The sequence below is a fragment of the Protomyctophum bolini genome, assembly GCF_963924005.1.
Source record: "Protomyctophum bolini genome assembly, chromosome: 22".
NCBI classification, from domain to species: domain Eukaryota; kingdom Metazoa; phylum Chordata; class Actinopteri; order Myctophiformes; family Myctophidae; genus Protomyctophum; species Protomyctophum bolini.
Window position 1 is genome coordinate 35,128,848 of NC_137883.1, and position 14,796 is coordinate 35,143,643.

The 14,796-nt window shown below is 41.3% G+C and overlaps 1 protein-coding gene across 2 annotated transcripts in view; it reads right to left on the minus strand.

The window, feature by feature from the left end:
- Positions 1–8,671: 8,671 nt before the first annotated feature.
- Positions 8,672–14,796, minus strand: part of aebp1a (AE binding protein 1a) — a 29,279-nt gene continuing 23,154 nt past the window's right edge. For both annotated transcript variants that reach the window (XM_080755751.1, XM_080755752.1), the window contains exons 20-21: positions 13,569–13,668; positions 8,672–10,698 (exon numbers count right to left, since the gene is read on the minus strand). In XM_080755751.1, coding sequence (XP_080611877.1) covers positions 10,118–10,698; positions 13,569–13,668 — 681 coding nt within the window. In that variant the 3' untranslated portion in view covers positions 8,672–10,117. The remainder of the gene's footprint in view (positions 10,699–13,568; positions 13,669–14,796) is intronic.

The following is a 14,796-nucleotide window of genomic DNA, read 5'->3' on the forward strand; positions in this document are numbered from 1 at the left end:
CAGTGACCAGACAGTTGACCGGCGACACGAAGAACCCGTTCAGGTATGTTGGAATTATACCTCATGACAAAACAAGCACTTGCCTCTTGATTTGTTTCCACTTCATCAAATACATGGAATATACATTCAATAATGGCAGCCAGAGAGTGTTATTCATACAGTATTGTACGACCAAGGGTGAACGGTGAGTTATGGAATGTTAAAAACAACAGGGACATCATTTTTACAGAAATATAGGCCGAAAAATGGATGGACAGAAGCTTTGGCTAACAAACATAGGCGGCGCGTGCGTTTTACCTTTGGGTAGGCAGCGGATTTTCTTTAGCCTACATGGAAAGACCTAATTTCCGTGGCATTGGAGGAAAGTGAGGGGTTTGACACCACATTTTGATGTAGTTGTAGTCATAGTCTTTTGAATAAAATTCCTTTGAGTTTTAGTCATATTTTAGTTGACTAAATAATACCATAAGATTTTTGAATGGCCATGATGGGCATAGCAATGGCAGATTGTACACTTGGTCAGGGCTAGGGCAAGTGCTACGGGCCATGATGGAGTCTGAAGAGGTGGGTTTTCAGTCTACGGCGGAAGGTTGGGAGTGAAGCTGCAGTTCTGACTGCAATGGGAAGTGCATTCCATAGTTTTGGAGCCATGAAGGGAGAAGAGTTTGTCCCGGCGTTCTTAGTGACTTTGTTGTTAATGATCAAGTTGATTGTTTGTAGCCGTTACTACTGGAGTTCATTTCTGGGAAAGAATCAGTTTGTAATCAACACCACACCATATCTTCATTGAACCTGACTTCAACCACAGCAGAATCGACTCCATGTTAGAATCACCCTCACAGGGAACGAAAACAAACAAAATCCTGGAATGTATCAAAGGTCCTGGGTTTAGTCTGGCTTAATCTAGTCACTTGGAAGATTTGAGAACGGATTTTATCGCATTCGAAATATTATCAATTCTGCTGATTAGACAGTTTCATCAGAGCAGCAGCAACATTCAAGTTAAAAGTATTGCTCATTCACAATGCATTTATGGTGGCGAGAGCCCTCCATCAGATGGCGCTGTGGCGCTGGATGAGTCAAGTATACACCGTAAGACGCCCTGAGGGCGAGAAGCAACCTGTTGTGACATGTTAGAACAGGTCAGCTCCATATATGGAGATCTAAGGGTTAGAGGTGAGATAGAGTTGCTGACAGGCTCCATATATGCAGCCTTTCAAAGACTGGTCAAACCATATGGGCTTCCACTGGAAATGCATTGGAGCTGCCATTAAACACAGACACAAGACAAACGCAAGACGGGTGTCTTGAATTTGTTAATGCAGCCCAGTAAGGGCATATGTCGACCCCGCCCGCTCACCTCCGCCCCACCCCCTCCTGGTGCTGTCTACATAGCATGTTATGTGGACAGCACTAGAATTGCATTGTATATAGTCATAGAACGCCATAGTACATATGTATAGCATAGTAGTATATATGTATAGTTTATATGTATAGTTTCATTATATAGATATTCCACTGTTACTTTCTTAGCTTACGCATGTTTCATGATAAATGCTTTCATGTGATGTATTCCCATGCTTTTGTTCTTGCTTATTGTAAGTCGCTCTGGATTAAGAGCGTCTGCTAAATGCCTAAATTGTAAAATTGTAAATTGTCGGATGTTTCCCGAGCGGCGTCAGGGCCAGGACAGGTTTTAGTCTTTTGAATAAAAGTCATATTTTAGTTGACTAAATAATACCATATTTTTTTAGACTGGGCATAGCAATGGCAGATTGTACACTTGGTTGCATGCTGAAAATTGCCGATTTACAAGCTCACAATCTTGAAGATCTGCTATATTCAGAACACAACAGCTGAGCGCAACCAAACATAAAATGACTTACTTTTAATGCTACTGGATCTCTTATCCACTAGTCCCTCTAACATTTTAGTCTAGTTTTATATTTATTGACGAAATTGTCAATATATTTACTCTTAGTTTTAGTCACCAAAAGTTAAAAGCCTCAATCTGAAATGTCTTCACCTGGTTGGATGTAGAAAGAGAGAACATAGTTTTAAGAACGTGATAATACCTTATTCTACATATTGTTCTATATTGTTTAGAAACTGATCACTAGTGGGGAGCTCCTTTCATGCTGTTTCACAAATGGCAGATTACATTTTCCCTCATGAGGTTTGATTTAGCTTAATTCTATGAGCTCTGATGTCAACTAATTTCTCTACTATTCCTCCTCCAGGTTCTCTGTACGACGGGGTGGAGAGGATCGCCGAGCTGCAGGCGAGGAACAAGGCTCTGCTAATTCACCTCCAGTACCCTCTGGAGCCCCAGTTGAGTGAAGACCTGGATCTCTAACCTTTTCAAGGACATTCAAGTCAATATGTACTTGGCCGTGGAGGAGCCACGTCCGAAAATATTTGGTTAAATGTTTTAAAAGTCTTCAAAAGTTTACACAAAGGAAATATTTTTGTCCGTATTATTTGATCAAATAATTGTGTCCAGGCTTGGATCAATGGAACTAACATGAAAGAGTTTAAAGAAAAAAAATGCCATTGCCTTTTATTTTTACACTAAAATCTTTAGAGGTTTGACAAATTGTTTTGGGACCCTCTTGCTAAACTCCACCCCACCCCGGCCCGCTCGTTTTTATCCCTTTAGTTAAACCCAGTTTTTGTTTTTCTCTTCCCCTCCAGCCAAGCCTCGGTCAAGACTTTACAGTCTCGGACGAGGAGCTTCGCACGGGAGACCCTCTGGAGATGAGGCGGGCGACCCTGATGCCAGGCCAGCTGCAGGACCCCCCTGACCTCCCACATGGGACCTCCTAGCGCCCTGATGCCAGACCAGCTGTAGGACCCCCTGGTCTCCCACATGGGACCTCCTAGCGCCAGTGCTGCTGCTTCCTCTCACCAGGAGAGCCCCAGAGGCCCTAAGTGGCCTGCCGTCACCGTGCCCCAGCTTTCTCCTGAGGTAACGTTACCTTCATAATTCTTATTAATTTCCTGTGAATTACAAAAAAAGGTCAAACTTTCATATACCGGTACCTATTCTAGAATATATTCTATATATAAGTGCAATATGGGTAAATATTAGTTTTTCAGAAAACTAAAGGGTTAGGATTTAGAAGGCCTTTTTAGAATCTGCCTGGACCACCTCACCCATTTTGAACCTGTCAACCATATAATTGGTACCCGTTTCCTTGTTCTATTGTTTAAACTCAAGAACAGTGGCTTCTATTTCAGCACGCTAACTTTCCAAATATAAAACATTTGAATTATGCTTCAAGTAGCATGTGACATTAGTGGTTAGTGGTTCTATTCTATAGGTACCCTGTACCCCACTGATTAATGACCCTCCCCTCCCCAGGCTGTGGTTCTATTCTATAGGTACCCTGTACCCCACTGATTAATGACCCTCCCCTCCCCAGGCTGTGGTTCTATTCTATATGTACCTGTACCCCACTGTTTACTGTTGTTTATACTTCATTGTGTTTGTGTACATATTGTTTCTTTATATTATAATAATACGGACATCATTATTAACTTACAACAAGGACATTCATATTTCATGTTTCATTGTGTCTAAGAGAATGTTGTATGTTTTTGTTACAGTTTTTCACGTTGTCTTGGGGTAAATAAACAACCTTAAAGATATCAGTTGGAGCGTCCGTTCATTCTGCTGGATAGGGGCAGTTACAGTGAAAAACGTAGCCACCACCGCTGAGGAGGAAGACCAGACCAGTTCCAGAGTGGACGTCGGCCATTCCACCTCCTCGCAACGGCGGTGAGCTTCGGGACAAAGCGTTCCAGATGATCTACACAACACGAGAAGATCCGCGAGTCGAGGGGGGCTTCCAAGGAGTCCTCTTCCAGTGCCACGGACCACCTGGCACCCTGTCTTTCTGCGTGCTCCAGCCAGCATGCATTTGGAGTGACATCGCGCACATGAACATAACCTAAAGATACGGAACGTGTGGACCTGCTGAGCAGAAAGGTGACGCTGCAGTAGTCAAGACGGCCACAAGAAGGCGGCGTCATTCCTTTTCGGGTCCAAGTTTCTACAGGAGAACGTTCATTGCGCAAAGAGTCACGTGACAGGTCAGACCATAGCCTATGTTGTGTGGGTGAAGAGAAATATACCAGCCTATGTTGTGTGGGTGAAGAAAAATACCAGCCTATGTTGTGTGGGTGAAGAAAAATACCAGCCTATGTTGTGTGGGTGAAGAAAAATATAAAAGTTATACTAAGACAAGTCTTTTGTCTTGGTAGGTGGAACATTGATCTTCTCTGAGGAAAAATATAGGTTTGAGACATTCTGCTCATTTACTATCTTCTAAGAGACCTATTTGCATATTCGGTTTATTCATTTGTAAAACTGGACAAGTGTCTACAAGAGTTTTCTACAAGAAGTTTTCTATTTTTCTATATTTGTCTATTTTTCTAACATCTTTGTTGTTAAACAAACAAAAACAAAAAAGGTGTTTCTACAAGAGGTTTTCTATTTATCTATTTTATCTATTTTTCTATCTAATAACTTAAGGTGTTTCAAAAGACAAACAACAAAGGATTGAATCTAGACTTTGTTGTAAAGAAAAGGAAAAAAGGAAATTTATATCCTGGTGGTTTAATACTAGCTTGTCATTTTTAAAACATTTTTGGAGTGTTTAATACTTTATAGACAAAGACACCCAACAGAAAAAATGCGTGAGTTACTAGTTCAGGACAGCAGGAAGAGAGGGAGGAATTTTTTCCTTTCATACGAAAAATTCAAGTCAGAGGTGCAGTGGGTTGGATCACAGCTAAACGAGGAATGCACAAAAACAGACTTGGATGAATATGTACAAACTGTTAAAGAATGCAAGTCAGATGTAACAAAAATGTATGAGAGTTTAATGGCAATAACAACCCCATCTCAAGATGTAAGAAGGAAAATGGAGTCCTGTGTTTTTGTAACTGATGAAATGATTGACCTTCTGAAGAGATGCCTGAGTTGTTGGACAACAGAGTTTGACCCAAAGGCTGCAGTCCTCCAGTCACTCCAAAGAGAAGATGCAATTACAATTGAGAAAGTGAAAGAGCAGAAATCGGATACACCGATCAAAAGTGCATCACTGGACTCGCCTACTCCCAACAACATTGTCAGTGAAGAGAGAGAATCCTTAACCAGAGCCCGGAGTGAAGAAATGGGAAGAAGTGTTCCAGGTCTGCCTGATGGTTGGATGAAGGTCTTGGACACGGTGACGGGGACATACCACTACTACCACTCCCCGACCAACCGCGTCCATCTCTACCCTCCTGAGGTCAGTGTTCCCCAGACACCCCCCTCCACGCCACCCGCAGTCACAAAAGCAGCAGAGAGAATTGAAGCAGAAGCACAGCCAGTCAGACTGAGGCTGTCGACAATGACCGACGGGGGGTCGGTGGTCGGGTGCCAAATAGTGATGGCCGGAGTGAAGGTTGAGGGTGGCACAGAGAGCTCGGTGCCACCACTAGAAGAGGAGAGGTCTGAGAAACGCCCGGGGACACCCCCCAAGAGTTGGAGCAGTGCCCGGAGGTCTCGAGGCATCAGCCAGAGACGCAAGCGAAGCCGCACTGCATTGAGATTCCCAAAGAGGAAGCTGTCCAGATCTCCATCACCTAGACGTCACAAGAAGGACAAGGGGAGAAATAAGGCACGTGGAGGAAGGAAGAAGCTGAAAAGGAAGAAAATATCAGCATCCAAGAACTCCACTGAAGTGGGACAGGAGAAGAACGTGGTATTCACGTCTGATGTTTCCACAGCTCTGACAGAGGATATCGAACTGTCAGGAGGAACAAAGAAAAGGAAGAGAAAAGGGTGGAATGGAAAGAGACAAGTGAAGATGAAGGTCCATGGGGTCAGCGTAACCTAGGAAAGGAAGGTCTGACAAAATTAAGCCTGCAATTTAAATGCAATATTTTAATACAAAAAAAAGGGAACAAAAAGGTATTATTGTTAGTTGGTCAAAGGTCAATAAAAAAAAAAATTATGTGACACTTGGGTTCAATTAATAAGGAAAATACAGATTTCTACAGCCAAATAGCTCAAGGCAGTAAGAAATCACTGTATTTTGGGGGCAGTGTAACTGTCCCAGCATTGGGTATTTTGTATTTCTAGTTTTCTATTTCTATTTCTATTTTATTGCTTATACCTTTCGGAAATGTATATATGAACATTATGTGTGTTTATTTGGGTACATGGTAATGGTAAATGCATGGTGAGATAGTGCTATTTGTGGTCTTTTTGTCTGGTTCATGGGCAGGCTGAATTAGGCTCACCTATGCAGCTAATCACCTCATTTCCATCCAGCCCTGTGAGTAGAGTGAGGCAGCATTAAATGGCACCTGTGTGAGCTGGCTCAGGCAGAACGAGCTGAACTCGGTCAGAACAAGCTGACTGAGTGGGGCAAGGAGCTCTTCCCAGTTAAAAAGAGTGTCCTTAAAAGTAAATATAAGAAGTAGCTCTCCTAAAATAAGCTGCAGAAGGCGCACACGGTACGTTGCATGTTGGTGTTTTCAGTATTGTAATCCTGTCGCTTGTTTCATTTGTTTATACTTCATTGTGTTTGTGTACATATTGTTTCTTTATATTATAATAATACGGACATCATTATTAACTTACAACAAGGACATTCATATTTCATGTTTCATTGTGTCTAAGAGAATGTTGTATGTTTTTGTTACATTTTTTCACGTTGTCTTGGGGTAAATAAACAACCTTAAAGATATCAGTTGGAGCGTCCGTTCATTCTGCTGGATAGGGGCAGTTACACTCTCTATCGTCAACGTTGCCCACCCCTGTCTCACAGCATGGAACATCTCCCACCACTGTATCGCTCCCAGTTCATGTCTCACAGCATCGAACAGGAGGAGGAGGATAGCATTGAAGGAAGGACCTTTTCCGAGGTCCACACCAAATGTTTTCTTATAGTGAGAATCACACCGCATACCTCAAAAGAAAGCTTATCTTATCCTACTCCAATTTTAAAAAGGTATTTTGATTTTACCATCTTCCATTCTGGAGATATTGACCTTTTTGTAACACGTGCTTTTGTCTGAAAGTGATGTTCTTGAACAGAAAGCTAGCTATGGACCGTTTAAGGTCACAGACATTGACAGGCAGATATAAAAATTAACACAAAAAATATCCTATACATACTATTATAGTATGTATAGGATATTTTTTGTGTTCCTTTTTATACACCGAAAGAAAGGAACATCTCCCACAACTGTATCGCTTCCCAGTTCACTTAGCACTTTGCAGCACTTTATGAGCAAAAAAATAAAAAAGATTGTCTTAGTTTATGTCTGAGGAGTTTTCCTTAAGGTATTTGTGGAGTGAATCTTCCGAAAAAATGAAAAAAACGATGGGTTATAGCCCATGTTTTTTGAAAATTTGAAAAAAAAAATCCAGGCCCATGAATTAGAGGATAAAGCTCACATGTTACCCAAATAGTTGAATACACAAAAGCTAAGGCACAGGCGCACATGCGTATGCACACCTGGACCTGTAAATGAACAACACAAAAACTAAGGCACTGGTGTCGGACTTCTGGTTTACCGGAACGGGGTTCAACTCCCTGCAGTGCCCTGCTCAATGTGTTGTATTTACCGGAAAAATTGAGTGTTGCGGAGGATGAGAAACATTAGCAAATTTCCATTTCCGCAATTACCATTTCCGCAATTCCGCAATTTCCGCAATTTCTGCAATTTGCAAATTTCCATTTCCGCAATTACCATTTCCGCAATTTCCGCAATTTCTGCAATTTGCAAATTTCCATTTCCGCAATTACCATTTCCGCAATTTCCGCAATTCCGCAATTCCCGCAATTTCCGCAATTTGCAAATTTCCATTTCCGCAATTAGCATTTCCGCAATTTCCGCAATAACCGCAATTTCTGCAATTTGTAAATTTCCATTTCCGCAATTACCATTTCCGCAATTTCCGCAATTCCGCAATTTCTGCAATTTCGCAATTTCCATTTCCGCAATTTCCTCAATTTCCTCAATTTCCATTTCCGCAATTCCGCAATTGCGGAAATGGAAATTGCGGAAATGGAAATTGCGGAAATTTAACCATATAATGCATTTGGATGGCAAAAATGGCAGATCTGCAAGTTCAGTGTCTTGAATGAGATGTGCTGTGAGTTTGCATATCTGCTATTTTCCAGCAGGACCGTTGCACAGTGAAGTATAAACAAGGCTTTAGGATTTATAAGTCGTTTTTAGAATCCTCCTCCTTAGGAGCATATCCACGGATATCCCAAGCCGTGCATATCCACGGATATTTCAAGCCGTGCATTCCTATTCCCACTAGTTTTGTCACTGTGTATAACTAATGACATTTTGAATTCTGCAATTTACCGTTATTACCACAACGTGGCAGCAAAGCCTACTTTTTGATTCAATATTGCAAACTGTGACAATGTCAGTTTTAATTGGTTGGTTAATTGGTCAGTTTTTTATTATAAATAAGTGCATTTTATTGTTGGTGATAATAAAATAAACTACACTGGATCACTCGCACGCACACACAACATACACACACTTTCTTTCTGACAGAAAACATTACACTACATTACATTATACTACTTTAAGAATGTTTCATCATCTGTTATTCTGTGCGAATAATGACATTAATAATGAGCATTATAACTGATATTTTCCCTTTTATCATTCAACAGCTTTATTGAACGTAGATTCAATTACATTTGTCTTGCTGTATTTGTTTCTGCTCAGCAGATACAATTTAAGTCATATCAGATCATCGGCATTAGAAAAATATTTAAAAAAACAAAACGTTCCACACGGAGAAAAAAAAGCCCTTTAAATACAAATATTTAAAAAAAAGAGTACCGGTATATAAACAGACCCAACTTTTCAAAATAAAATAAAGCACATAAACTAATGACCTATAAGCATGTGTGACGATCATTGTATGATTAATTGCAGCTGTTATGCGGGACCGTGGCAGATTTATCCTGACTGGCTAGGAAGCTTCTATCATTTTCACAACACAGATGTGGAGTATTAAAGGGACACTTCACCCTTTTTGCAAAAAAATATATGTTAATGATGTTTAGAAGCTTTAGATCACTTTCCTGGGGGTATTTATGTGTGTAATATGTGGTTTTAGATATTTTAGATTGTAGCAGTGAGCCTGTTGTCTCTGATGTCATGGACACTGGTCTCACTACCTTCCTGGACTACAATTCCCATAATTCTTTGGTGCACTGCTCCTCCTTGTGGATAGGGGGGAGAGCTGTCTTACTGAGACAACATGTAGTCCAGGAAGGAAGTGAGCCCAGTGTCCATGACATCAGAGACAACAGGCTCACTGCTACAATCTAAAATATCTAAAACCACATATTACACACATAAATACCCCCAGGAAAGTGTTCTAAAGCTCCTAAACGTCATTAACATATATTCTTTTGCAAAAAGGGTGAAGTGTCCCTTTAATGCTTCAATTATGCTCCGCCGCTAGCTCTGGTCCATAGCCTTAACGGCCTTTGCTACCCTTGCATTAAGGGCAATGTGACTCTTGTCTTCCTGCCCTCGTATGAAATGCAGACCAGCCTCTCCTCCTCTGCTTGCGAAAATAAAAAGAACGTTTTACCTATACTCACCAATACAAAGGCGGCTTGTGTTATTAGAAAGCTTACTTCCCTTAGTGGACGCACTCTGAGCCCCCCCCCCCCCCCACCATACGTACACAATGCACAAGAAAAATACTTTTAGTTACTCTTACTGCCAAGAGAAAACCTCATAGACAAGATTTTTCCTTCCGGTGAAAAATGGCTTGGTTTCCTTACGAGGGCAAGTCACATAGCCGTAATGCAACGCAGCAAAGGGCATTAGGGCTATCTATGGACCAGAGCTACTCCAACGCATGCCCATATCGTGCACTAAAGATTGCCGCTCTACAAGCACCTTATAGATCGGCTATTTTTGGCCGGACGGTGGCGATATGCGTCGGAGCATAAATTAAGCATTACTCTACAGCTGGTGGCGTTGGACGTACAGTATGTAGATCGGCTATTTTCAGCTCACGGCACCACCGCCAATACGACCCGAGTATAAGTGTAGTTTTATTTCAGCTTCAGTAATCAATCATGTCATCATCCATGCCGATCTCCAGGTACTGCTGCGTGGGCTCCGACTCGTAGCTATCCACGGGAAACCACGAGTCGTACCAGGAAGTCGTGCTCTCGGGCGCAGGTGCTGTCGTCGTGGGCGCCGCCGCCGCCGTCGTCGTCGTGGCTTCCGTCGTGGTCATCGTGGAGGACTGCCGTGCTTTCTGAAGGCGAAGCCGGCGCAGGCGCATCTGCCGGAGCCTCCTGAGGCGCTCTGAGTTGTGCGACTGCGAGTCGACCGCCGTCCCGTCTTCCTCGGTCCGTCTCGCCGCGCCACCGCCGGCGCCTCGTGCTCTCGTTGTTGTCGTTGTCGTTGTCGGTGTAGTGGCGGTCGCTTTGGGGACGAGTCGGATGGGTCTCTTTCCGTGGAGCGCCATGATCTGCTTGATGCGGTCCCAGTTGGACTTGGCCAGGTGGAAGCCGCACTTGGTGGCTCCGCTGTCGTAGCCCACCATGCACAGCCTGGTCGTCGGGGTGTGGCCGTCGGCCTTGGCCGTCACCCGGTACTCCCCAGGGTTCAGCAGGCGCCAGTAATCACCGCCGGCGGCTGAACGAACACACGAAGAATTAAGGTCACAGATGCAGAAATGTATAGGGTGCGTTCCAGTGTTGTACGTTTCGTCGACTAATGCTATGACGAAAAATGTTCGTCGACTACCTTTTTTCACTGGCGAAAACTGAATAAAAATGAAGCTATAATGACTAAAACTAAGAATAAACAGATACAAACTAGAGTAAAATGTTAGGGAGGGACTAGACAAGAGATCCAGTATAAGTCATTTTATACTTGGTTGCATGCTGAATTCGGTCTGATCGTGAACCTTTTGATGTTTAGATAAAGAGGAAATTATCAGCAAGTAAACCGTTAGTCCCATTGTTTCCATCTGGTTGGAAAATTGACAGAAAACCAAAAATAAACCAGGCAGAAGCACTTTGTGCCAAATGTCAAAACAAGTAATATTCAGATTAAATGTTACTATAGCCCATATCGTACGGCATACTATAGCGCGCCGTTTTTCATCATTTTTGAAGATTTGGAAAAAATGACGAAATGACAAAAACGATGGGTTATAGCCCATGTTTTTTGAAATTTTGAAAAAAAAAGTTAGCCTCGTTTCTCATCATTTTGGACCATGGGCTATAGCCCATATCGTACGGCATACTATAGCGCGCCGTTTTTCATCATTTTTGAGGATTTGACAAAAATGACGAAATGACAAAAACGATGGGTTATAGCCCATGTTTTTTGAAATTTTGAAAAAAAAAGTTAGCCTCGTTTCTCATCATTTTGGACCATGGGCTATAGCCCATATCGTACGGCATACTATAGCGCGCCGTTTTTCATCATTTTTGATGATTTGACAAAAATGACGAAATGACAAAAACGATGGGTTATAGCCCATGTTTTTTGAAATTTTGAAAAAAAAAGTTAGCCTCGTTTCTCATCATTTTGGACCATGGGCTATAGCCCATATCGTACGGCATACTATAGCGCGCCGTTTTTCATCATTTTTGATGATTTGACAAAAATGACGAAATGACAAAAACGATGGGTTATAGCCCATGTTTTTTGAAATTTTGAAAAAAAAAGTTATCCTCGTTTCTCATCATTTTGGACCATGGGCTATAGCCCATATCGTACGGCATACTATAGCGCGCCGTTTTTCATCATTTTTGAAGATTTGAAAAAAATGACGAAATGACAAAAACGATGGGTTATAGCCCATGTTTTTTGAAATTTTGAAAAAAAAAGTTAGCCTCGTTTCTCATCATTTTGGACCATGGGCTATAGCCCATATCGTACGGCATACTATAGCGCGCCGTTTTTCATCATTTTTGAAGATTTGAAAAAAATGACGAAATGACAAAAACGATGGGTTATAGCCCATGTTTTTTGAAATTTTGAAAAAAAAAGTTAGCCTCGTTTCTCATCATTTTGGACCATGGGCTATAGCCCATATCGTACGGCATACTATAGCGCGCCGTTTTTCATCATTTTTGATGATTTGACAAAAATGACGAAATGACAAAAACGATGGGTTATAGCCCATGTTTTTTGAAATATTGAAAAAAAAAGTTATCCTCGTTTCTCATCATTTTGGACCATGGGCTATAGCCCATATCGTACGGCATACTATAGCGCGCCGTTTTTCATCATTTTTGAAGATTTTAAAAAAATGACGAAATGACAAAAACGATGGGTTATAGCCCATGTTTTTTGAAATTTTGAAAAAAAAAAGTTATCCTCATTTCTCATCATTTTGGACCATGGGCTATAGCCCATATCGTACGGCATACTATAGCGCGCCGTTTTTCATCATTTTTGATGATTTGACAAAAATGACGAAATGACAAAAACGATGGGTTATAGCCCATGTTTTTTGAAATTTTGAAAAAAAAAGTTAGCCTCGTTTCTCATCATTTTGGACCATGGGCTATAGCCCATATCGTACGGCATACTATAGCGCGCCGTTTTTCATCATTTTTGATGATTTGACAAAAATGACGAAATGACAAAAACGATGGGTTATAGCCCATGTTTTTTGAAATTTTGAAAAAAAAAGTTATCCTCGTTTCTCATCATTTTGGACCATGGGCTATAGCCCATATCGTACGGCATACTATAGCGCGCCGTTTTTCATCATTTTTGATGATTTGACAAAAATGACGAAATGACAAAAACGATGGGTTATAGCCCATGTTTTTTGAAATATTGAAAAAAAAAGTTATCCTCGTTTCTCATCATTTTGGACCATGGGCTATAGCCCATATCGTACGGCATACTATAGCGCGCCGTTTTTCATCATTTTTGAAGATTTGAAAAAAATGACGAAATGACAAAAACGATGGGTTATAGCCCATGTTTTTTGAAATTTTGAAAAAAAAAGTTATCCTCGTTTCTCATCATTTTGGACCATGGGCTATAGCCCATATCGTACGGCATACTATAGCGCGCCGATTTTCATCATTTTTGAAGATTTGAAAAAAATGACGAAATGACAAAAACGATGGGTTATAGCCCATGTTTTTTGAAATTTTGAAAAAAAAAGTTAGCCTCGTTTCTCATCATTTTGACCATGGGCTATAGCCCATATCGTACGGCATACTATAGCGCGCCGTTTTTCATCATTTTTGAAGATTTGAAAAAAATGACGAAATGACAAAAACGATGGGTTATAGCCCATGTTTTTTGAAATTTTGAAAAAAAAAGTTAGCCTCGTTTCTCATCATTTTGGACCATGGGCTATGAGGCATGTGTAAACTAAAGGAGGATTACACGTATTTAATAAGAATATGAACCTCTGATCGTAATGTTTTCTTTCTGTATGAAGCAAATATTGTCCATGATGCTAATACACTCTGTGTCGGATGAAAAGGAAGGTCCAACTTATTGTGTTATGGTTATGGAGCACATACCAGTTTTGACATCATGTTTGATCCCCTCCACTGACACGGTGGCGTTTGCTATTGGATTCCCCTCCATGTCTTTCACTGTACCCTTTATCCCACGATGCACCTGGGCAAAGGACACAACACTTCAGAGATCACACAGCGAGCAGAATAAAGCCCTAGAACACAGTATATGGTTATATTTTCTGTTTTCGCTCTATATTAAATATCTTCGCTGAAAATATTTATATACATACATACGTATACGTTTCAAGTGGTTAAGACAAAATACATGCAGCATTTTGTGTCATGTCAAGAACCCCCAAACTAGGGTTGTCCAGATCGGATCGGGTGATCGGAAATCGGGGGCCATTCGTGTCATTTTCAAATGGTCGGAATCGGATCGGGAGCCAAAAAACGTGATCGGGAGAATCCCTAGTATCAACATTATATACATATAATGATATTAGACTGGATATTGTCTGTGATATTGTACTATTGTGATATGGCATAAACCGTCAACCGTCAAACCTCAACCGTCTGGGCACCTAGGCTGCCAAGATGGCGTGCTGCGGGTTCGACTACTGTGCCACGTGTCACTCCCCATCTCTCTCCCCCTTTCCTGTTCTAATTACCGTATGCTATCAATAAAGGCAAAAAAAACAAAAATAAATCTTTTAATTAAATAATTGTTGAAGGAGGGGTGGAAAAGATTACACTGAGGGGAAGGAAGTACGCCGGAAGTGTGGTAAGCACATTACGTCACGCTAACACTCAAGTGATTACTGGCCAATCACAGCGCATCTTTTCCGGGACTTACAGACCTGAACATGCGCTCTGTGACGCACGCTCATGCTTCCGCGGGGCTTCGCAAGGAATCTCTCTATATCTCTATATGTCTATGGTGTTAACAGTGGTAGTCTGACTGTGAATCTCTCTATATCTCTATATGTCTATGGTGTTAACAGTGGTAGTCTGACTGTGAATCTCTCTATATCTCTATATGTCTATGGTGTTAACAGTGGTAGTCTGACTGTGAATCTCTCTATATCTCTATATGTCTATGGTGTTAACAGTGGTAGTCTGACTGTGAATCTCTCTATATCTCTATATGTCTATGGTGTTAACAGTGGTAGTCTGACTGTGAATCTCTCTATATCTCTATATGTCTATGGTGTTAACAGTGGTAGTCTGACTGTGAATCTCTCTATATCTCTATATGTCTATGGTGTTAACAGTGGTAGTCTGACTGTGA